This window comes from Culex pipiens, chromosome 2 (genome assembly GCF_016801865.2).
Source record: "Culex pipiens pallens isolate TS chromosome 2, TS_CPP_V2, whole genome shotgun sequence".
Classification (NCBI taxonomy): domain Eukaryota; kingdom Metazoa; phylum Arthropoda; class Insecta; order Diptera; family Culicidae; genus Culex; species Culex pipiens.
The window spans coordinates 111,603,110-111,626,062 of NC_068938.1; the positions used below are offsets into that span (position 1 = coordinate 111,603,110).

The 22,953-nt window shown below is 36.2% G+C and overlaps 1 protein-coding gene across 2 annotated transcripts in view; it reads right to left on the minus strand.

Annotated features, from left to right (window-relative positions):
* Window positions 1-7,048: 7,048 nt before the first annotated feature.
* LOC120421982 (discoidin domain-containing receptor tyrosine kinase B) overlaps window positions 7,049-22,953 on the minus strand; it is a 527,019-nt gene continuing 511,114 nt past the window's right edge. The window contains exons 16-18 of one of the 2 annotated variants that reach the window (XM_039585292.2): window positions 21,560-21,709; window positions 7,917-8,047; window positions 7,049-7,501 (exon numbers count right to left, since the gene is read on the minus strand). In XM_039585292.2, coding sequence (XP_039441226.1) covers window positions 7,480-7,501; window positions 7,917-8,047; window positions 21,560-21,709 — 303 coding nt within the window. In that variant the 3' untranslated portion in view covers window positions 7,049-7,479. The other variant, XM_039585291.2, reaches the window with a different exon arrangement.

The window sequence follows — 22,953 nt, forward strand, 5'->3', positions numbered from 1 at the left end:
ACGGAACGTGAAATCTCTAAAGTAGTTAAAGCTTGAAAGTTTTGTTCGATGCGTTTAACCGAAAAGGAAAAAGTTATTTATTTTTTTGCACGGGAAAGGACGCCGCAGGAAGACATTTGTTTTTTCTTTTCTTTGCTTAACATTAAAATGTATCTTTTTTCCTTTTTTCAATGGTGCACTTAGGTATGATTGCTAAAACTAGTGTACACGATTGTAAAGGTTTGCTTATTTAATTAAAAAAAAGGTAGTCAATACTTACCTTTGGAACCGAAGATGGGGAACTGACAAAGGAGTGTGATATAGTTCTCAACATAGACATGAACAGTGAAGATAACGATAAATTTATGATTGAACCACGAAGTAATTGTATTTAACTAACATGATATGTGAATCATTTAAAGTAATTTCAATTGATCGAAGGTAAAATTTGGACTTCCCAGTGTTTCAATCATTTCATTACGTTGAACACTCAATTTTCAAAACTTTTCGTGTTTCAAACATAATTCACAAAAACTAAAATAAATACAGTAAAACATCAATGGTTTCAAAACTCCACTAGTTTTTCAAAGACCTGTGATTCTCAGCCTTCTTCTAGACTGCCATGTAAATCAAGTAGACCCTGTACCCCCGTTGAGATTCGCTGTATCTGGCAATCAGATTTCATTTTTTTTGGTGAGGGTAAAAGCAAAGTTATCCTTTAATTCAAAATGGCGGTTCATTGTGACTATCGGTCTGTAATCTATTTCTTTTGTTTTTTTTGTTACTTTGGTCCACACCACATTTACACTGATTTTGTTGAAATTTTCAACAGGAGCCATGTTGAGACTCCCAAAGACGCCTGCTTTGATTTGAAAGTAGAGACGAGACAAAAATTCATCGACTTTCAAAGCAAGATAAAACTTCTAGATCGAAAGGTTACACGCTTAAAAATTTTAACCAAATTTGGTGAAACTTTACCGATTTTTCAACTTCTGAACGAAATTCGGAGTTAGAAATATTATAAAAAGGGTGACAAAAACACTAAAAAAACAAAAGACATCATTTTACTATGGATCAACTATGGTCCCCATGCATGGAACGAGCTGACAAGAATCAAACTTTGTGTCAAGATAGGCCGCGATGTTTATTTTTGAAAATTGTTTCTTAAAGTTCTGTAGTAAAGCTGATTATTGTCAGCATAACCGATTTTAGGTTACATTTTATTCATTATTCTTCAATTTTAATTTTACCGATAAGAGTGTACCCGGCATGAAATTGTCTCAATCTTCAGCTCTAGAATCAATAATAAATTGTTTCGATCCATCTGTAAAACTTTACAGCGAATAATGACGAAAAGTTGCTTGTTTTGAATTAGAGGTGGGCAAAACCGCTCTTTTTCACTCGCTCATAAAAATGGGGGCTCTTTTGAACGGCTTTTTCGCTCTTTTAAAAAAAATGATTGAAAGGCATTTTTAAAGCATGTGTGTGATTTTTTTGTGTTTTTTAATGAACTTTTCTAAATAATTTGAAGATGTCAAGATTTCTAATCGAATCTAAACATTCAAATTTAGGATTTAGAGAAAGTTGAAAGTTAATCTTTACGAAAATGCGTTTTTTTTGCTAAGATTTAACAAATACTTATATTTTATCATTTGCATTGAGATTTTATTGATAAAGGCTAGAAATTCCAAGGCAATAGATTTTTTTCCAATTCAAAATTTTTAAATGATCATATTTGTATTCTGGAGGTACTTAAATGTAGCTTTTCGATCAGATGTGCAATGAAAAGTTTTATATTTCGTTTAGAAAATAATTCAGTTTTACATTTCATCGCCGTCGTGCTAACTTGTCGTACGTGCATTTTGGGCCAAATTGAGTAAAGAACGCCATTTTGTGCATCTCACAATGCCACATCTTTTGACCTTTACAGATCCCCAAAATTCGATTTCAATCCTAAGATATTCAATGAAAACCAAAAAAGCTCCGAAAATTTTTGTCACTTTTAATATAAAAGTAGTTTTAATCTTGTCGTGCTATCTTGTCACTCCCTGAAAATTGATTTAAGTGCGACAAAAGGCCAAAGGGATTTCAGGTCAGGATGCGTTTGACGCACGTACAAGCTAGACTACCGTAAACATTTGTAATTATAACTCGGAACTCCAGCAACCAAACTCAACCAAACTTCGGGACAATGCAAAGAATGCCAAACAAAACGTGTTTGTTATTGTTTACATTGCGTGCTCTCGTTTTTGTTTATTCAAGGTCAAACATTACAACGCGTTTTTCTCGGAACGTCAAAATGGCGGATGCGACAAGATAGCACGACGATGTCGATTTGGAGTAATTTAAAAAATACTTGATAACTAGAAAACTTAAAATATGGGCTTGAAAACTTTTCAGTGGTGTCCAAGTATTTACAGAAATTTAATTTTGCATAAGAGTGTTGCTATAGACCCTCAATGAAATATTTTGATTCAGCTTTCAACATGTCGGCAAATAGTCCTTCTTCAAATTGCAACTATTTATCCCAAAGTAGGTACTGGGAAAAAGTAGATCTTAAACAATTTTCACTTATTTGGCATTCATTTATGAATATTGAAATATTTGAAGCAACCTTTTTAATCTTTATAATCAAATATAATACTGCAATTTGTTGGTAATTCCATGATTTATGTTATTAACACTCAAACGCTCGGGTAGTCATTTGACCCCTTTTTTTTCTTAGAAATCCCATAACTTTTGATAGAATTGACCAATTTGGATGCTTTCGGTTGCAAAAGATCCAGATTTGTCTATATTTTGAACTGCCAGATGGGGGACAAATGTGGTCCATTTTTACCGGAGATATTCCGGATTCTGTTGGGGTACCTCGGCCCTCCTATATGGGTATTTGGCCAATATAATAAAAACTTTACAACAGAAAAATTTCGGAAATGATGCAAAACTACAAGGCATCATCCTAATACATCATCCTGCAAAAATAATTGACATGGTTAAGTCCTACGGGGCAGCGGAGCCGGTTCCAGTTGGGCAACAATTGACATCAGCTCAGTGAACCGTTTCCGGGTAGAACCTGTTCCGGTGCCCGAAGGTCTTCAGCATGTCATGTATCTATGCAGGATGATGTTTTAGGATGATTCCTTGAAGTTTTGCATCATTTCCGATTTTATTCTGTTGAAAAGTTTTTATTATATTGGCCAAATATCCATTTAGAAGGGCCGAGGTACCCCAACAGAATCCGGAATATCTCCGGTAAAAATGGACCACATTTGTCCTCCGTCTGACAGTTGAAAATATAGACAAATCTGGATCTTTTGCACCCGGAAGCATCCAAATTGGTCAATTCTATCAAAAGTTATGAGATTTTTAAGAAAAAAAATAGGGGTCAAATGACTACCCGAGCGTTTGAGTGTTAAACTAAAAATAGACACAAGTTTAGAAATCTTTCCATCTTTTAACGATTCTTTCAGTAGACCGCAGTATCTAAAAGAGCCGCGGCTCTTTTTTTGTGAACCATGGTTCATAAGCTCTTTTTGATGAATCGGCTCTTTGACTGGCTCGCCCTGTTTTGCCCACCTCTATTTTGAATCATTTTGTCGAGTTATGGGCTCCATTTTGAACAGCTTTCAAAGCCTCACTTTTTGATCTTTACAGATCTCTAAAACTCGATACCACTGAGATACAGGGTGGATTCGTTAATTGTAATGGAGCTGCATTCGAATTAGCGTATCCGAATTCGCCAATTGGAACGACTGACAGCTGTCAAAATCACAAAACTACGTGCTCGAAATTCGTCGAACAAATGGGTCGAAATGTGAACATTAGATTGACAACTCTTTTTCGAATTCGAGTACTTTTTAAAAGAAATTCAAAATAACATTTCGCTCTGCATCTGCATTCAATAAAAACCGTGAAAAACTTCGTGCACAGTTGTCATGTCTACAATCACTTAACCAAGAATAGTTAAATTGCTTAGAATAGATGAGCTGTTTACATAAAGTACGTAAATTACTGTCGTTATCTACAATCAACCTAGAAAACTGCCCAGCAAGTTATACGTTGCTATGCAGTTGTTTGTTTACCTTTGATGTAGAAACGTCAACTTACCGCAGATTTTGAAATATTTAAAATCTTACGTCAAGCTACTAATTTGCTTACTTTTCCATTGTAGAAGATCAGATTCCTATCGGTGAATGCAAATTCCTACTATAAGTGCAGGCTCCTAAGTTGAGTGATTGTAGATAGGCCATCACTCTTCGTTTGAATTTGTTATTCCGATCAGATCGTGCTATCTTGACACACCCTGCAATTTCGACAAGCTGCCGCAGGGATTTTCAGCAAGAGGCCGTTTTGTCACTCTTGCAAGTACATACTGGTTAAATTTTTGGTTGGAACTCGGTACTTTGGCAACCAAATTCAACCGTATTTTGAGACTTTGCTAAGAACATTGAAAGGCGTTTTTTTCGAAACGTCAAACAGTGACTTCTGAGAAGATTGGACGTTCTGGACGATATTTCGGTGAACGCATTCAGATATTCTACTAATCCTTGGCATTTTTATTCTGCCGAAAGGCTAAATGTTTTCATTTTTGTAAGTTTCTGCTGAACTTTAAATGAAAACAGAACGATAATTGAGTGAATTTTACCCAACCTTGAAAAGTGTCTCAAAACTTTTTTTATGTTTGGAAACGGTTATGTAAAATCATAATTCCAATATGACAGTTGCTCCACAGATCGCATTGTCGCAGCCGCACTTTATCTCTCCGCCTTTTTCTGTCAAGCTTAATTTCGTATTATTCGATCAGTGTGTGAGCCAAGTCTGTTGCGATTCCTCTATCTTGATTTGATTAAAAAAAAAAGAAAGGAAATATTTACTTGTTTTACTTGCATAAATTTGCCAACATCATCATCCAAAACCTCCGACAACAACACGAAAGCACTGATACTATCAAGTCAGACAAAAATTTCGGAGAGAAAAAGTACGGCTAGAGTGGAAATCGCTCGTTTCGGTTTGGTGCCAGAGCGACAAAATGTTTTTTTCAGTGACGTTTAACCTCGCGTTCAACACAACATCTCGTTGCACTTAGAATCAAAGTTGATCAGTTTGCGGAGCGTAGTGTCAGATAAGTCGCCGCGAAAATTCGATTTATTTCCGAAATCACAATATCTTTGACGTTGATTATTGAAAGATGACGTCACGAATACCGTGATTTACACGCCACACATCGGTTTATGCGTCAAATGTCAGAGTATTTTGTTTTAGATGTAGCGCGTCAATCAAACGTTGTCAAACCATTAAAGTTTTACTGTACCAATCATGCTTGAAAAAAGATTTGTAAAATATAACCAACTAAAAAGAGAACTTGTTGAAAAGTGTTGTTCTGTTTGACGAGTGGAGAGAGAGAGAGGCAAGAAGAAAAGAAAACGCAGTTTGTTTTTTAATATTCATTCTTACGAATGATAAATGCATATCCATTCCGGTATTTTATTGATCCATCTTTGTTTGTTTGCTTCGGTCGAATTATTTTTCACTTAGCAATATTTTATTTTTACTGTAAAATGATATTTTCTGTTCTGTTCAGTACCTGTTAATCTACTACTTAGCGTTACTAACTTCGGGTTTGTCTGTACAAGGGGGGGAGGAGGAAATGCTATTTTATACAATCTACTTATCGATAAGAGTATAAATATTTTCGTATGATACATAATACCGTTGTTTTGCTTAGTGATTTTTAATTTTCTGTTTTTTGTTTATTTTCATGTTTTACTGGTATTGTTTATTCATTTAAATTCTCTGCTGAAACCTATAGCAATACGAATCGACCGCGTTCTTTTTTTTGTCTCATAACCAAAAAAAAGTTTTCTAAAATCGTTGACCAAACGTCACTACTACCATCTAATTTTGATGAACGGATACACGGGGGAAAGTGATGGCTTTAGTAACAGAATGATTTCTACCTAGTGACTAATCGAATTACAGCTTCACTTCATAATAATCATTCAATTGTTAAGGTGAAAGCGTAGGATTCTTTCATTCTTTCCTCTGCAGCATTTCCCGAGCCGACATAACCTCAACCGCCAACATTTACTTTTTTTTGACAGCTGGCGCAGTAGGCGCTGAGGTTATGTTTGCTCGTGAAGTGCGTGTACGTGTGTGCGTGTGATTGTTTTCTGTATGTTTGTGGAGAACGTGTTTTCGGGGTGACGAAATGATAAATATAAATAATGAAATCAGTGTTGAAAATATGCAATTAAAGTACGGCACTCGACCTTTAATCTATGCAATGAGGAGAAAGAGAGAAGAGAAAAAATAGACAGAGAGAGAGAGAGAAAGAGAAGGGGTAATCATATTTGTTGCCTACTTACGAGCCGTAATCCGGAAAGTGCGCTCATGTTAATGATTTAAAAAAAATGCAAACATGAATATTGGATACTTTTTTTTCGGCGTGTGTCCTTCCCCCTCGGGCGTTCCACGTGGACACCGCGCACCACCACGTGTGTCCCCACCCGATGATTGACGGCGGTTTTTCGTCTCTCTTCAATAATGTTTAACGTTTATCGATACGAAATTTAATATAATACTTTTTAATGCATTTTTCGCTCCTGCGATATAATACTATTATTAATTCATAACAAATGGCAATCATTCGTTTAATTTAATATGTACACACATACACGCACGCACGTACACACACCGCAAACGATCCTCTCTGTTGCGCACAAAATAAGGTAAAAATCGTAAATCCCCTCGTCGCCATTTTCCGATACTTTGTGTGTTTGTGAACGCGCAGTAGGCCGTGGGGCGAAAAAGTCCTGGTCGTGATGGGTCCCCCGACCACCGCCCACTTGGATTTCCGGTGCTTTTTACACGTGCGCACACAGACGTACACGCACACACACACTTTTTCATGTTGAATAATTAAATGATTATCACTAGTTGCCAGTTTTTCAATTAATTAATGACTTATAAAACCGGTCGCCATTGATCGCTGCTCTTTACTTCCGCACAAGTAAGGGCGTGTGTGTGTGGGATTCACCTACTAATTAGTTCATTGTTTTTTGCCTGTGTGTGTGTAACACTGGGTTGCATAATTTTACGGGTTTTTTTTCTCTGTTTTTTTTTGTTGCCTTTATACACCTACCATTGGATCACAATTACGTTGTTTTTAGTTGCATACCTAATTTAATGTAATTTGCTTACTTTGAAGTTCGCATCCCTTCCCTTTCACTGCTCTTCCGGTTTCACCTTAACTAATTCGATATAGAGTGAGTCATGTGTGTGTGAGTGTGGGTTGTCATTTCTTTCAAAGAGTCGACTGCTTGATTGTTCCGCGTGTGTATAAGTGTTTGTTTTTTTCTTTTGTTTATCAGGGAAGAAGAGCTCTCGCCTGTCGCCTGCTTTGTCTGTCACTTGCTGCGCGATTGATTCTTCCTCTCGTGAGTGATCGATTATTGTGAGTTTCTAAATTCGTTCGTTCGGTCACATTTGCTCACCGCTCACTTAAATGTGATGAAAGTATTCACTATAAAAAAGGGGTCGGAGAGAAGTGGGTGAGGTAATGTTAGTTACGATTTTTTTTGTTTGTTTTTGACGACAATTTAAACTGAAGACAAAAAAAAAATGGCAAATGTTTCAACTAAAGACATAAACTCGTTGCTTGCAATTTGTTCACACTTAAATACACATCGAATCACGAAAGTAAACTGAATAAATTATGACTTTTGCGCTAGAAACCAAGAGTTATGCCAAGCAGAACCGAGGAAAATGAACCGAAAAGATATTTTGCTCATATTTGTTTTCTACAAAAATGCGTTTAAAACACACTCTACATGTGACATGTGACACGATAATGATGATATGGAAACACAAAAAACACAATCCGTGATTTTAGGTGATTGCGTCTTTTTTTCTAAAAAGAAGAAGCAGACGGTCTGTACCCGAGGTTTTTCCGCTGCAGGAACAGGTGAATCTCGCGGAAGTTGGGCCGGCTGTTTTCGTTGCGCTGCCAGCACTCGCACATCAGGTCGAAGATCTCGCGCGGACACCCGACCGGAATCGGCAGCACCATCTGTTGGAGGGGAAAAGGAAAAAAATAGAAATATTAGTATTCAATCGCCAAAAGCTTGTTTATGTTTCTGATGTGTAACTTTTTAAAATATATTGAAGCCTTTCGCTTCAAAATGATGAACCAAAAACTAAAACATTAAACAAAATAGTTTACCGCAATGTTTTACTATATTTTCAATTTGGGATTTGGGATTGGGAAAGTAGGTAAGTACATCATTTTTGAAAAGAAGACAACAACTTCCTTGGTTGCTGCGCAGGGTTGCTTTCATCAGTAGTAAAATGCAAAAAAAATGTTCCTTTTCGTCCAGCTATTTCCGGAATACCTTACCAAAGATGCCCTTTATTGAAAAATACCTTCCGTGGAAAACAATGCCGGAACAGTTTTCAAATTTTCACACATCACCGGCGCCCCACAATTTTGTGATTGAGATGCCAGCGAATGGAAATTCAATTTGGGAGCCTAATTTTTTTTACTCTCCAGAAGGCTAACCATTTTCCTTCCGCATGCCACACACACCTTTCACTCTCTCTCTCTCTCTCTCGGTGAGGAAGGGAGGGGGGAAATGTATCAGATTCAAATCGAATTTAGCTCTCAGGGATTCGTGTGTACGGAGAAAATGTGGAAAATTTCCGCCTTTCCCCAGTTTATTGTATTTTGCAAATCGAATATTTTTCCCGCCACCACCTTTTTGTGAAGTGGCAGGTGAGGATGAAATTTGATCAATTTTTATTACCTCTGACAGATTCGCCCCTTTCGGCAGGGTGGGAAGTGGGAGTAGTAGGCTTTGCCGGAACTTTCAGCTTGAATCGCTCCTGACCAGCAAGCTGGCATGGCCAGCTAGGTGGCTGTAAGAATCCGGCCGGCTGTGCAAAATATATTTCCCCACTTGAGACAGGTTGACGAGTTCATTTTTTTTCGGCTGCACCGTTATCAAGTGTAATGTCTACTGGGAAGAATTTTTCCGCCAAAAATCAATGGCTTTCCCCGCCTGCTGCACTTTTCCCTTCAGAATCGATCCTGTATAAGTGGCGGGACAGAGACACTTTGTCGAGCACTCGAGAGCACAAAAGTGTTCCGAACTTTTTAAGAGTGGATTTAGCTGAAAAATCACGCAAAAAGGGAGGCCTAAAAAGTGTGAATTTTCTTCCGTTTTTCACGCCTCTTCGAGGCGTTAAGGCCCTAAAATCGTGTGTAGGACACATTCCGGCTTGAAGAGGTCGAAAAAAGGGACCAAAAAAGGGACCGAAGGAGGGAATTCCGTCGAGGAGCACATCATTTGCGAGTACTTCCTGTTTCATGGAGCACTTGGCTGGCGTTCGTTCGTTTTAATTCCGGCAATCCCTTTCCAACACTTTTCACCGTGGAGATTTCTCGAGGACACTTCATTTTCATTCGGGCGGAAATTCAACGGTGTGGCGGCGGCGGCTCGTTAGAAAAAGAAAAGTGGCACCGAAACGGGATTCTCGCTAAATGAACTGAATTTGAATTGAGTGTCCGAAATCGAAACATTTGGATGGAGAAATTTTAAATGGAAATGGAACTGTGAGTCTTTTTTCGGGTGAAGGAATTTTCGAGTGTTGGCCAAGGGATGGAATTTTTGAAGAGCAGGATTGAAAATCTAACTGCATTTTAAGGTCGGTTAAAAAAATCATAAAGGATAACCATTTAGAATAAAACAAATCTAAAATCTTCTGCCGTTGAAATATTGAGTCGTTCAAACCTTCAAATCTTCAAATCTTCAAATATTCAAATCTTCAAATCTTCAAATCTTCAAATCTTCAAATCTTCAAATCTTCAAATCTTCAAATCTTCAAATCTTCAAATCTTCAAATCTTCAAATCTTCAAATCTTCAAATCTTCAAATCTTCAAATCTTCAAATCTTCAAATCTTCAAATCTTCAAATCTTCAAATCTTCAAATCTTCAAATCTTCAAATCTTCAAATCTTCAAATCTTCAAATCTTCAAATCTTCAAATCTTCAAATCTTCAAATTTGATAATGTTAAAATTTTCAAATTTTCAAATCTTAAAATTTGATTTCGTTCTGATTTTCAAATTATCAAATTTTCAAATTTTAAAATTAAGAAATTTTAAAATTTTCAAATTTTTTAATCTTCAAATTTTTAAATCTTTTCATATTCAAATCTTCAAATCTTCAACGATAACAAGATAAGAAAATCGATAACAAGATCTCAAATCTTCAAATCTTCAAATCTTCAAATCTTCAAATCTTCAAATCTTCAAATCTTCAAATCTTCAAATCTTCAAATCTTCAAATCTTCAAATCTTCAAATCTTCAAATCTTCAAATCTTCAAATCTTCAAATCTTCAAATCTTCAAATTTGATAATGTTAAAATTTTCAAATTTTCAAATCTTAAAATTTGATTTTGTTCTGATTTTCAAATTATCAAATTTTCAAATTTTAAAATTAAGAAATTCAAATTTTTTAATCTTCAAATTTTTAAATCTTTTCATATTCAAATCTTCAAATCTTCAACGATAACAAGATAAGAAGACAAGAAGACAAGAAGACAAGAAGACAAGAAGACAAGAAGACAAGAAGACAAGAAGACAAGAAGACAAGAAGACAAGAAGACAAGAAGACAAGAAGACAAGAAGACAAGAAGACAAGAAGACAAGAAGACAAGAAGACAAGAAGACAAGTGAATCTTTTGAATCTTTTTAATCTTTTGAATCTTTTGAATCTTTTGAATCTTTTGAATCTTTTGAATCTTTTGAATCTTTTTAATGTTTAAATTTTTTTGATTGTTTTGAATATTATGTGTTGTAATTTTTTAACTTGTCTAAAATCAAGGCCTCTCTTGTTCTCACGAAGTAAAAGTGGAACACTTCCATCAATCACCTGTTTAGCATCTAAAGTAGACGCGATAATATAAAATCTTCTTCCGCACCAGGCAATAAATATTAAATTACTTTATGAATAATGATTACGTCCTTCAACCGTTATCCTTCCTTCCGGATTGTTGTTTGAAAGCCGCTTGAAGGCAAACCATGACATCACTTCTAGTGCAAATTTCCCACTCCTCTTAAAAAGGCCTCTTCTGCAACTACTTCAATTACTCTAGTTGAAGTTAAAAAAAACCTTAATTCACTACCCCAGCTAAGCAGCAATTGTAACGAGCTAATTAACTTCACATCCTTGCCAGTGGAGACTTCCTCCCACTTCGTCATCGTCGTCGCCATAGTTTAAAAAGGTAAATTGAAAGTTTTCCCCGTCAAGCTTCCCCCCTCTCCCCATTTTCGGCTCGACATTTTCGACTTTCCATGAATAGAAAAGTAGCTCTTGTCTGCTCTTCGTTAAACTACCAATTATCACCTCGTCGCCTTCCCGACATGTCTGTTAGTTGGACGACCCCCTCTCTCCCGGAAAAGTCGACATCCACCACTTCCTTCGACAACTTTGTTGTTGGCGACGTTGATGGAGGGATGCGACCCCAGACTCCACCACCACCACGGAAGGTCATGAATTATTAATTACCAATTTACATAAATTAAGCCGAGTTTAATTTGGAAAATAATTGCTTCTCGAGAAATTTCACACTACCAACACGATCACTTTTGAGAGGGGGGAAAAGGCGGTGACGCCATCTTGGAAGTCGACATCAAGCTGACGAGCGATTTGGTTTTAGTTTCATCTCACAGAAATTATTTCCATCGTAGTAGGCTCACATCTTTGATCATATACCCGGTAAAAAAACTCACGAATTTTTCGCTTATAAGGCCGACTTAAACTGAAAATGGCTCGACAAAACATAATGTTGGGATCATTTCCCAAAAATAAAACACAGGTACACTTTTCTTTTGACGACGAAATAAAACCAAATGGGAACAAACCACTCCTCATAACTCGAAACCCCTTCTGGCCCCGAGTTCTGGTCCATTTCGCGAAAAAGCCCAGTCCCAGTAATGAACGCCCGGATACGCTGAAATGATACACTGTAATCTTCACCATCATGGTTCCGCTTCGGTGGGTCCGCCCGACGGTCCCCAAGGGGGAGCAGGGCGCGACAGGACGGGGAGTACACCACCGCAATAACCGGGATTATCGTTTCCGGTTCGAATTTTCCCGCCTCCTTCTGGGCGCGCGCGCGCGATAATGGACGAATAAAGATTTTATTTCATTTTGCCACATTTCTTGATGGTGTTGTAGGTGGGAAAAAAGGGAGAGGGAAACCCCATCATGGCAGCAATGTCCCTGAACATGATGGTAATCATCATCATGATCATTCTTGGCATGTTAGGGGGGACACAAAGAAAGAGATGACACACGTTTTGACGTCATCATTGCATGGGTAGAGAGCTGAAGTCCAAACCCCGGTTGTTGGCTAATAGTAGCAAAACCTAAGTCCAGTGGGAATTGTGGCACATTATCGGATTTCGAAATTGATTGAAACCTCTCATGATGGGAGGACATTGAGCCTGGGTGGTTTATGTTGTTTTATAGGCTCTTTGTCATGGGTTTAGGGGAGCACGGTGTGTTGTAATCTTAACAGCTTTACGAAGGTTTTTTTTTGTTTAAGAGGCAGTATTTGTTCGTCATAGAAAACAATTGGAATTGATAACGTTTTACGGAAATGCGAGAAATTTTAAGATTTTTTAGGTTTTTTGGACCTTAAACTTTGAAGCCCGTTTTACCCCTCTTCCCTATGTCGTAGAGGGCTCATATTTGGCATGAGTTCATCTCATGTATAGACCAACAAACGCTGAAAGTTTCATCCAAATCGGAGCACCTCGATACGACCTGCTACACATTGGTGAAAAAATCGCTCTTAAATGGTTTTGACTATATTCTGTAACAATTATTCAGAATTCAATATAATGGATCTGAGAGAACAACTAAAATATTTTGTTCAAAACAAATGGCAAAAAACCTAAATTATACTAATCATGATTAAATTTAAAATCAAAATTTTATTTCAAAATTTAAATCGAATAAAGAAATAGTCAAATGGAAAAAAATGTCGAAAAAGTGCGTGTTTTTTTTTATTTTGGCGAAATAAGATTTTTTTTAAAGAAATAAATGGGAGAATATATTACAGAAACTGCAATAAATTATTTTGAAATATTAGGCTGGTACAAATATTTTTAAAAGTTTTTGTCACCCCCCCTTCAAAATTGGCCCGAAAAATCAGGGGGCAAAAAAAATATTTTTACAATAAACTTCAAAATTTCAATGAAAATTCAAGTGCAGCCAGCTGAAATCAAATTCAAATACATTCTTCTGCGTTCAAAAAATCATTTTTAGCATGTTTGGGTTTATTAAAAAAGTTTAAGATTTTTTGAAAATTTTCGATGCAAAATCTTTTTTTTCGATACAATTTTTGTTTTTGTCAGATATTAGATTTTTTGAAAACTAATGATTGCAAAACAACTGAACTAGTGTAAAATGCATTTTAAAACACTTTTTTCATTTAAATGTGTTATTTTAATTTTTATATTTTTTTATTTTTTTGCCCCCCCTCCCCTTGACCTCGGCCAGGGCCGAGGGACAAAAACTTTTTTAAATATTTGCATCGGCCTTATGAAATTCTTTAAAATATGCTAGAATTTAATCTTTTTAAAAAATGCCTAACTTAAATAGAGAAACACTCAATGCTATTTTTTGAAGAATAACAAATAAGAAAAAATAATAATACTAATCAAACTTTTTTTTTGTTGAAAAAAAATAATCAAACTTTTTTAGAAACTTTTAGAAATTAAAAAAAATTCTGAAGAATATATTTCATAAAATATTAATGATTTTGAAAAATGTTGAATCATTCTTGAGTAAAAAAATCAATAAACCAAAGCAATCTACTTTAACGACCCCGAGTCTTTTATGGACTCTGTTGCAAGTTTCTGCTCATTTCTAGGCGTCCGAAGGTTATGTGTGGTGAGTGCAAAACCTCTTTTACGCAAATGGACCGACGTTTTACTTCCCCCATCCGATAGAAATCATGAAACTTTTAAAAGCACTGCAGCCTTTTTTTTTGAAAGAATGGCTTTACTCACAAAAATATTATTGAAACAAGAAATAATTAAAAAAAAAATCAAGAATATTGAAACAACACTAAACAAGCTATTCAAAGAAATACTTATGTGTCCACGATAAGAAAAAACATAAAAATATTACAGAAACTGGAATAAATGATTAAAAAAATATTTAAATGTTTAGGAATTCAAATGAACCTACTCAAACTATTAAATATTGTTCGTGCTTGAAAGAATGAAGAAGCCATACAAATATTATTTAAACAAGAAAACATTGTATTGAATATTTATTTTGTTTCAAAAATGTAACAAAAATCTGTTAAAACAATTTATAAGGTAGAACTTATTGTCTTTTTAGAATATAAAAAAAATCTCTTTATAAACAAGATCTCGTTTCACGTTTTTAACAGATAATGTTTGCAAAATATCGCAAAAATATTTACTTCATTGAACTTTTTTGAAAATGTTCATTACACTTTCTCGTACGGGGAAAATTATTAAATGAGCTACAAAACAAACAACTTAAACCTGGGACCACAGACCACCATACTTTTTTAATAAATTTTCTTAATCCTAACGCAAAAAAAAATAGAAAAATCGATGGATTGAATAGACAAACTCTTAAATGTGAAGAATACTGCATATTTTTACAAACATTTTATTTGTCGAAATCGGGGGGATGGCAACCCTATTCCGACCAAAGCAAACTAACAGTAGTCGACACTAGAACGGTTGTCAAATAAGAACCCACAACAAAAGCACTAGCTGTCAAATGGTAGCCCATAACAAATCAATGTTTGGGTTTTAGATTTTACAATTTTTAGTTATTTCACAATAAATTCCTGAAAAAACACGTGAATTGTGTTGCTGATGGCTAATTCTATCATATTATTTGAAATTCCATCCCAATATAGGCTGAAAATTCGTATCGAAAAAAGTGATTTTTCTGTTTACCTTTTTTTTGCTTTTTTCTTTGGTCAATCAAACAGTGCGCCCGTACACTGAGAAATGGCATTACACAGTTTTCAGTTTGTTTTTGCACATTTGCATGGGACTTTTAAGTTCAACCAGAATATTGCTTATTGCGAGATAAAATCACGTTTCTCCATCGCTGTGAGTGACAGGAGATTATTGCCGCCTAACTACCGCAGTGTTAAAATCAGCAGGTTTAACTGAAATTCTGCGTTGATTTGGCTGTCAACTTGGTTTGTCAACTTGGTTTGTTTTGAATATTTTCCAAAAAGTCAGCTGAAAACTCAAGGCAACCTTTACAACAGCCAAAAAATTGTTCTGCGGCTGTCATGCGACCATTATCTTGCGGTCGTATCACCGCGCGTGAACTCTAATTATTAACGCCCTCAGTAATAACTCACTTATCGTAGTAATATGTATAATACTGATTCTCAGTGTTTGTTATCTGAACTTCCAGGAAGGCGGCTTCTTTGCTATCCCCTGGTCGAAATCAGTGCCACCCAGGGATGCGCCATCTATATCTCACTACACTGTCAATTACGGCAACAAAACAAAGCCAGAACAAAAGAGAACTGTCATTTACGGCACCAGAACAAAAGAACAGTTGTTCATTACGGAACCAAAACAAATCATCTGCGCACTGTAAAAAAGTACAAAAATTGCATTCATAAAATGGAATGAAATGTTGAAGAAAAATGTTGGTTATGGAGACAAAAATCGTCATTATTGTTTTGCTGAGAAGCTCATTTGTTGTGTTTTATTTCGATCTGATAAATGGAAACTGAGTGCACAGCTAAAAAAGTAGTAATCCAGCTGCGTGTAAAAGGACTGGGTGTAAAATAAATATTGCATTACTTTATGCAATTTTGTGTGATTTTACGCCCTGAAATATGTAGCCCATTAGTATGGGAAACCTACTTGACCGAAACGTCAAGCTCATATATGCGTTTATCCTTACAGCTGTTCATCGGTCTAATGGCCGAGTGGGCTAAGGCGCCAGTCCTTACTGTTGGTGCTGGGTTTGGATTCCGTCGGTTGCAGTTTTTTTTGTGTTTGCAAAAATTGTACATGCAGTGTGTAATATTAAGTGTTTATTTTGACAAAGGTGGTGTGCATGTTTTTGCATGCAATTTTACCATCGGATTTTTTGCTGTGTGCGTACGGTCATTTGTAACACCACATGGTAAACTAAATGCGATTTGTAAATAGTTAGTGAAACTGATCTTTTTTTATTTTGATTTTCCAGTACCAGACCAGTAGAAAGCCGACAAAGTTGAACCCGCTTTGCGTTGAAGAAAGCGTTAGAGGAGGACAGACTGGAATTAGTTAGCTTGTTGAATCTCTTTTGTAAATTTATTTAATCTTCACAAATTTCTTCTATTGCACAAAAGTCTACACTCCCATATCGTATCAAAATAAATGAAAACGATGTTTTGATCCCCTAATGACGGAGTGCTTTTAATGGGTCCAGGGACAGTGTTGGTTCTTTGTTGGCTGTTGGCATATCGTCCTCCTCATCGTCCATCCAGATCCAGATCTGGACACATTAGTGTGGTTTTTGCGGTGGTCCAGTTTTTAGCCCTTCTTCCCCCCGAAAAGGGGAGACCCCATCATCGGTGCCAATAATGGTTTATGATGCTAATGGTAACCAATTTCCACTTCAAACGCTTGCAGCAACCAACTCCATTTTCGTTGTGGGATCTAGGGAGGGACCATCCCAAAAGCTAAACCCAATCAAAATCGGATTTATCCTGCCAACGACAAAGAGTGCATGATTGTGTTTGCGCCATCGAATGTGGTGGTAAATCATTGCCATTCTTGGGGATCTGGAAATAAAATGAAAATCCAACATCCAACCACCCGCAATTGAATAACAATGTGCAGTTTTATTGACGACGAAATTGATACGTGCTGGAAAGATGGATGACTTTTTCTCACGTTCGAAGATTTGTGATCGATTCACGACGCAGGGAAAGGATAATACGATGTGCATTAGAAAATTGATCCTTTTTACTGGAATCAAAACACGTTCTAAGTGAAGATTGGAAAGTGCATGATTTGCGCTGGTTCGTGACGTACTTGGAAGGGATTGTTTGATTTATGAGTATGTCATATATCAAGAATTTTGACTTTTCATGGCAAAAAAAATAATCAAAAAATTCAATTTTAAATTTAGCCACCATTACAAAACGTTTTTCCGCCAAAAATCACAACCATCGCCACAAACAATTCACCAATTGCCTGATAAAATCGAATCATCATCCTACCACGCTGGGACCAGGTCGGTCAGGGTCGTTAATAAATTATTTGCCATCGCACTAATAATAGCAACTCGAAGTGGTTCCGTGAAAACGTGGAGGAAGGGGCGGGAGGTTTGGTTAGTCGAGTTGAGAATTAGCAGCAGCAGCAAACACAGTAGCAAAACGAGCAATATGCAAATTATAACGACATTTGTGGCTTTTGGCCGCTGCTGCTCCGGCGACCGCAGAAACCCATCCGGAACATTTGCCAAGTGGCCTGGGCCGGAGGGCGCTGGCGCTGGCTGGCTTGCCGTTTCCGCTCGGTTGAATAATTAATTGGTTTTATATACGCCGGGTGTCACTCCCGAGGGCACAGAGTGAAGGTGGTGACCCTCGACCTCCGCCACCTATAAGTCTTATCAGAGGCAGGGGTTCTCAATTTTAGGACCATAAAAAATCAAGATTTAATCAATTTGACTTTCAATTTTGAAAAAAAAAAAAAAATGAAACCAGTCATATCAGAACAAAATCAAGTTGTTAAATTTACGAATATTTTTCAATTTGAACGCCGTTTCGAATTTGATCGCATTGATCCTCGGAAAATTCCACGTAAGACTGAGGAGGATTGTACTGGCAAAAATAATTGTGCAAGTCAAATAATTGTGAAAAATACTGTTTTTTTTTCAAAAAAAAATGTAACAAATTGTAAACAACAATTTTAAATAATAACTAAACATCAATATAATGTTCAAGAGGGCTAAGTTTTGCGTCGTGCATTTTAAAGGCTAATTAGATAAACGTGATGAAGCTTATGTAGCATGGTACTTTCCATAATTACAGTCCATTTGATTATTTGAAGTTTTGATTATCCAAAGTTCAATTAAACGAAGGTTTGTATGAGACTTCGGATAATCGAATCACGAATAATTTTTTTTGCCTTTTTTCCATTTTTTATATCACCCTCAAGTTCTGCGACCCTATTTTAGTTAAATTTGAATAGTTGATTACCTTTAAAATGGGGGGTGGGGGTATGGGGTTAGTCATCAAATTTTCATTGACGCAACATAAACTAAACTAAATCAGAGCATTTGGTAGGGTATGTCCACGCATCCTTCTTTCCCTGTGAATTCTGTGACCGGCTGAGTCTGTGTTACATTGAATTAGATTATTAAAAACCCGAAATGTGTACTCTCTCTAAATAAAAACAATGATCGAAAACTCATCGGTGAAAAATGTCAACAAGGGTGCATTCAAATATTACGTTTCATCTTTTTTGCATTTTTGACACTCTTTTTAAAAAATCTTCTAAGGCTGGTACAAATTTTATTTAAAGTTTTTGTCCCCCCCGAAAAATCAGGGGGCAAAAAATATTTTTTTCAAAAAACTTCAATATTTTTATGAAAATTTAAGTGCAATTAGTTAAAATCAATTTAAAATGAATTCCCCTGCGTTTAGAATCATTTTTAGCATGTTTGGGTTGATTTAAAAATCTTTTGAATTTTTGAAAATTTTCGATGTCTACTATCGCTAAAGTTTTTTTTTCGCTAAACTTTTTGTTTTCGTCAAATTTTACATTTTTTGAAAACTTTTATTGAAAAACAACTGAACTAGTGTAAAATACATTTTAAAACACTTTTTCCATGCAAATGTTGAAACTATGGCATGTTATTTTAATATTTATATTTTTTTTGCCCCCCCCCCCCTTCCCCTCGACTCCGGCCAGAGCCAAGGGACAAAAACTTTTAAAAATATTTGCATCGGCCTATGCAATTTAAAAATAAAATGCATTAACTCGTCCAGCTCAAACCTTTGTAGGGGTAAGAGGTGGGACCATCATCATCATCATCATTAAGCGTAATTTAATTTAAGATTTTGCGCTGGTTTAAGTAGCTTTTACTGTTGAATATTGTTAAATAATAAAGGTTCATCTTTATTTCTCTATATTATATAACAAAATGTTATTCGTATAATTTGTTTGAAGGTTTTCGTGAGTTAAATGTGAAAAAAATCTGTTCTCAAGCTGCTTTCAATATATTTTTCATAAAATAATAATAAAAACTAACTTAATCCACCTATGTGGTTGATGCCTTCCTCACTTTTTACCAACAATGGGTAATATGAGTGGTTTGGACACATATTTCAGCTATTTTTTTAGGTCCAGAAAAATAAGTACACAGATATAACTTAAGTTGTCATAACTCGAGACAGGGTTGCCAGATTTTCAATTATGTGGACTCGTTGGAAAGTTCTCTTGATTACCTAACCAACGATGGGTCGGATGATGGTTCCGGACATCGTTTACATACATTTAAGTGAGATCCAGCTTCAAAAAAGTACATAAATATCACTTAAGTGGTCATAACTCGAGACAGGGTTGCCAGATTTTCAATTATGTGGACTCGTTGAAAAGGTCTCTCGATTACCTAACGAATGATGGGTCGGATGATGGATCCGGACATCGTTTACATACATTTAAGTAAGATCCGGTTTCAAAAAAGTACATAAATACAACTTAAGTGGTCATAACTCGAGACAGGGTTGCCAGATCTTCAATGTTGTGGACTCGTTGGAAAGGTGTCTCGATTACCTAACCAATGATGGGTCGGATGATGGTTCCGGACATCGTTTACATACATTTTAGTAAGATCCGGCTTCAAAAAAGTACATAAATATCACTTAAGTGGTAATAACTCGAGACAGGGTTGCCAGATTTTCAATTATGTGGACTCGATGGAAAGGTCTCTTGATTACTTAACCAACGATGGGTCGGATGATGGTTCCGGACATCGTTTACATACATTTAAGTGAGATCTGGCTTCAAAAAAGTACATAAATATCACTTAAGTGGTCATAACTCGTGACAGGGTTGCCAGATCTTCGATGTTGTGGACTCGTTGGAAAGGTCTCTTGATTACCTAACCAACGATGAGTCGGATAATGGTTCCGGACATCGTTTACATACATTTAAGTGAGATCCGGCTTCAAAAAAGCACATAAATATCACTTAAGTGGTCATAACTCGTGACAGGGTTGCCAGATCTTCAATATTGTGGATTCGTTGGAAAGGTCTCTCGATTACCTAACCAACGATGGGTCGGATGATGGATCCGGACATCGTTTACATGCATAGAATTGAGATCCGGAAATATGTGAAAACACATTTTTATACATAACTTTTGAACAAGTTATCGAAACTTCAAACAAATCAATAGCGATGTATGGGACCCTAAACCAAGTCGAATGCAACTGGTTCGATCAAAATCGGTTCATCCAGTGCTGAGAAAACTTGGCAAGATTTTTGAACACATACATACATACACACACACACACATACACACACACAGACATTTGTTCAGTTTTCGATTTTGAGTCGATATGTATATATGAAGGTGGGTCTTCGAGCTTTTAATAAAAAGTTCATTTTTAGAGCAGGATTATAGCCTTACCTCAGTGCATATTTTTTTGGTGCACAGACCCACATCCCTACACACACACACACACACACACACACACACACACACAGACATTTGTTCAGAATTCGATTCTGAGTCGATAGGTATACATGAAGGTGGGTCTAGGAGGTCTAATTGAGAAGTTCAGTTTTCGAGTGATTTTATAGCCTTTCCTCAGTAAGGCGAGGAAGGCAAAACGATGTACAGTCTAAACCTAAGAACAGACCAAAAACCAGAGATTGTTGATTTCAAAGGGACCATCGGGATTGACGAAAATCAGTGTATAAAACGATATTAGTTTTCCTGAATTCCCACAATCGGAGGGAACCATGGCAACGTCCAGCAAACATAAACAATCGACTGTCATATTTGTTAGCAAATAAAAAGCAAAGCAACATTGAGGAAGGAATTCATCGAGGTAGAAAGGAAATCGAGGAAAGAAACGCTTTGAAGTATGCAGTTTGAAGGTTTGCAGAATATGAAGTATGAAATCATCAAAAGCATGGAATAACATGCTTAACATTTTCGATATTTTTCTCGTAAAAATAACTCAAAACGTTCAAACTAACTCCCAGGCACCCCTGATCTAATGGGCTGCTTCTACTGCTGCTGATGGAGCCCTCGCCAGAATCTCCACTATTCCATGCGGTGTCATCGATACCATTCAATGAAAGGCCAACCCACCTACCCTTGGCCCCGTCTGAGTTGTTCGCGAAAGCGACCACCCCGAAACAGATAATCCCAAAACGACCCTTAAACTGAAAGTCGTCGCAAACCGCAGCACACTATCAGCACACCCAAACACACGGTTTGAGCTCGCACGCGGAAGGTAATCAAAATCAAATTAAAATCCTTACGTGTTTCTTGTTGTCCTGGTACATGTGTCCGATGTTCTCGATCACCTTTTCGTCGCTCAGATTCTCGAAGGGCTGCTCCCGGGCGAACGTCAGGATTTCCCACAGCGTCACGGCGAACGCCCACACGTCAGACTTTGATGTAAATTTGCCCTGCAAGAAGTGAGTGAAAGTAGGAGTGGGTGGTGGTGAGAATTCAATTAATTAGTAACACTAGGATATCTGGGCAGGTGATTGCAGGTGGGAGGGTGCATTATACACACTCTTGAAGGTTATAGCTGTAGAGTGGACACGACAGGTGTCAATCTCATTGTGGGATTAGAGAGTGCAACGGGTTGTATTAGGATGGTTCAAATATCGTTCGTTCGACAACTTTTATCACTGGTTGTCAATTTGAGAAAGATACGGTAAATTATTATTTTTTAACTTTCTTTTTTGACCAACAATTAGTTATATTTAGTGTATTTTACGTTTCATAAAATTGATAGCAAAAAAACACGAAACAATTTTTTTTATTTTTTCGATACAGTTATTTAAGGAATTTTTCAGAATACAAAGAACACCGTTAAAAATCCAATAATTTATTCAACTTTGTATCCCAAAAAAACTCGATTTTGACCAACTCAACCCTTTCGTTTTTTAAAAAAATTTGACATGTTTTAGTTAAATAAAAATATTAAATTGTAAAGCTATAGTGCATAACGGACGTTTCAATTTTGGCCAAGCTATGATTACAAAAAAAAGATTTTTGTAAAGTTTTAAAAAATCATCAAGAAAAAAAATCTAAATTTAATTTCAAGTGTAAAAACAATTATCAATCAATCTTTTTATTTGTGTTTCTGTCATTTTTATTTATTGAACGCATTTCAAGTTGGAACTCATTGTAAGTTATTTTTTGATAAATCTATCTTAAAAAAAAAAATAGAATATGTCCATTGTTGTCAAAGAAATTGCAAATTAGATGAGAAAATTCTCCATTTTTTTACATAATCAATTCGTTTTTGTTGTTACTTGGATATGGAGTTGACCGTTGCAAATATTTTGTGAAGTTTATGTCCCTCGACTCTGACAAATTTAAAGGGTGAGGGGAGGAGGGGGTAAGCTTGGGCAAGAAAATTAAAGAGAAATATAAAAATTGAAAAAAACCACTGTTTAAAACAAATAACATGATTTTTTAACTTTACAACATATTTGCATCGGCCTTATAATAAGAAGAAATGTCATATTTCTAAGTACCGTAAAACTGGGTGACTTTGATAGCCGGGAGGACTTTGATAGGTTTACGATTTTTCCGCAAAATGAAGAGTTTAGAATCATACTGACCGCGGTAGCGAAGCATTCAAAGTACTTTTAAATGAACTTTTTATAAAATTTTGAAATGTTTAAATAGTTCGTTA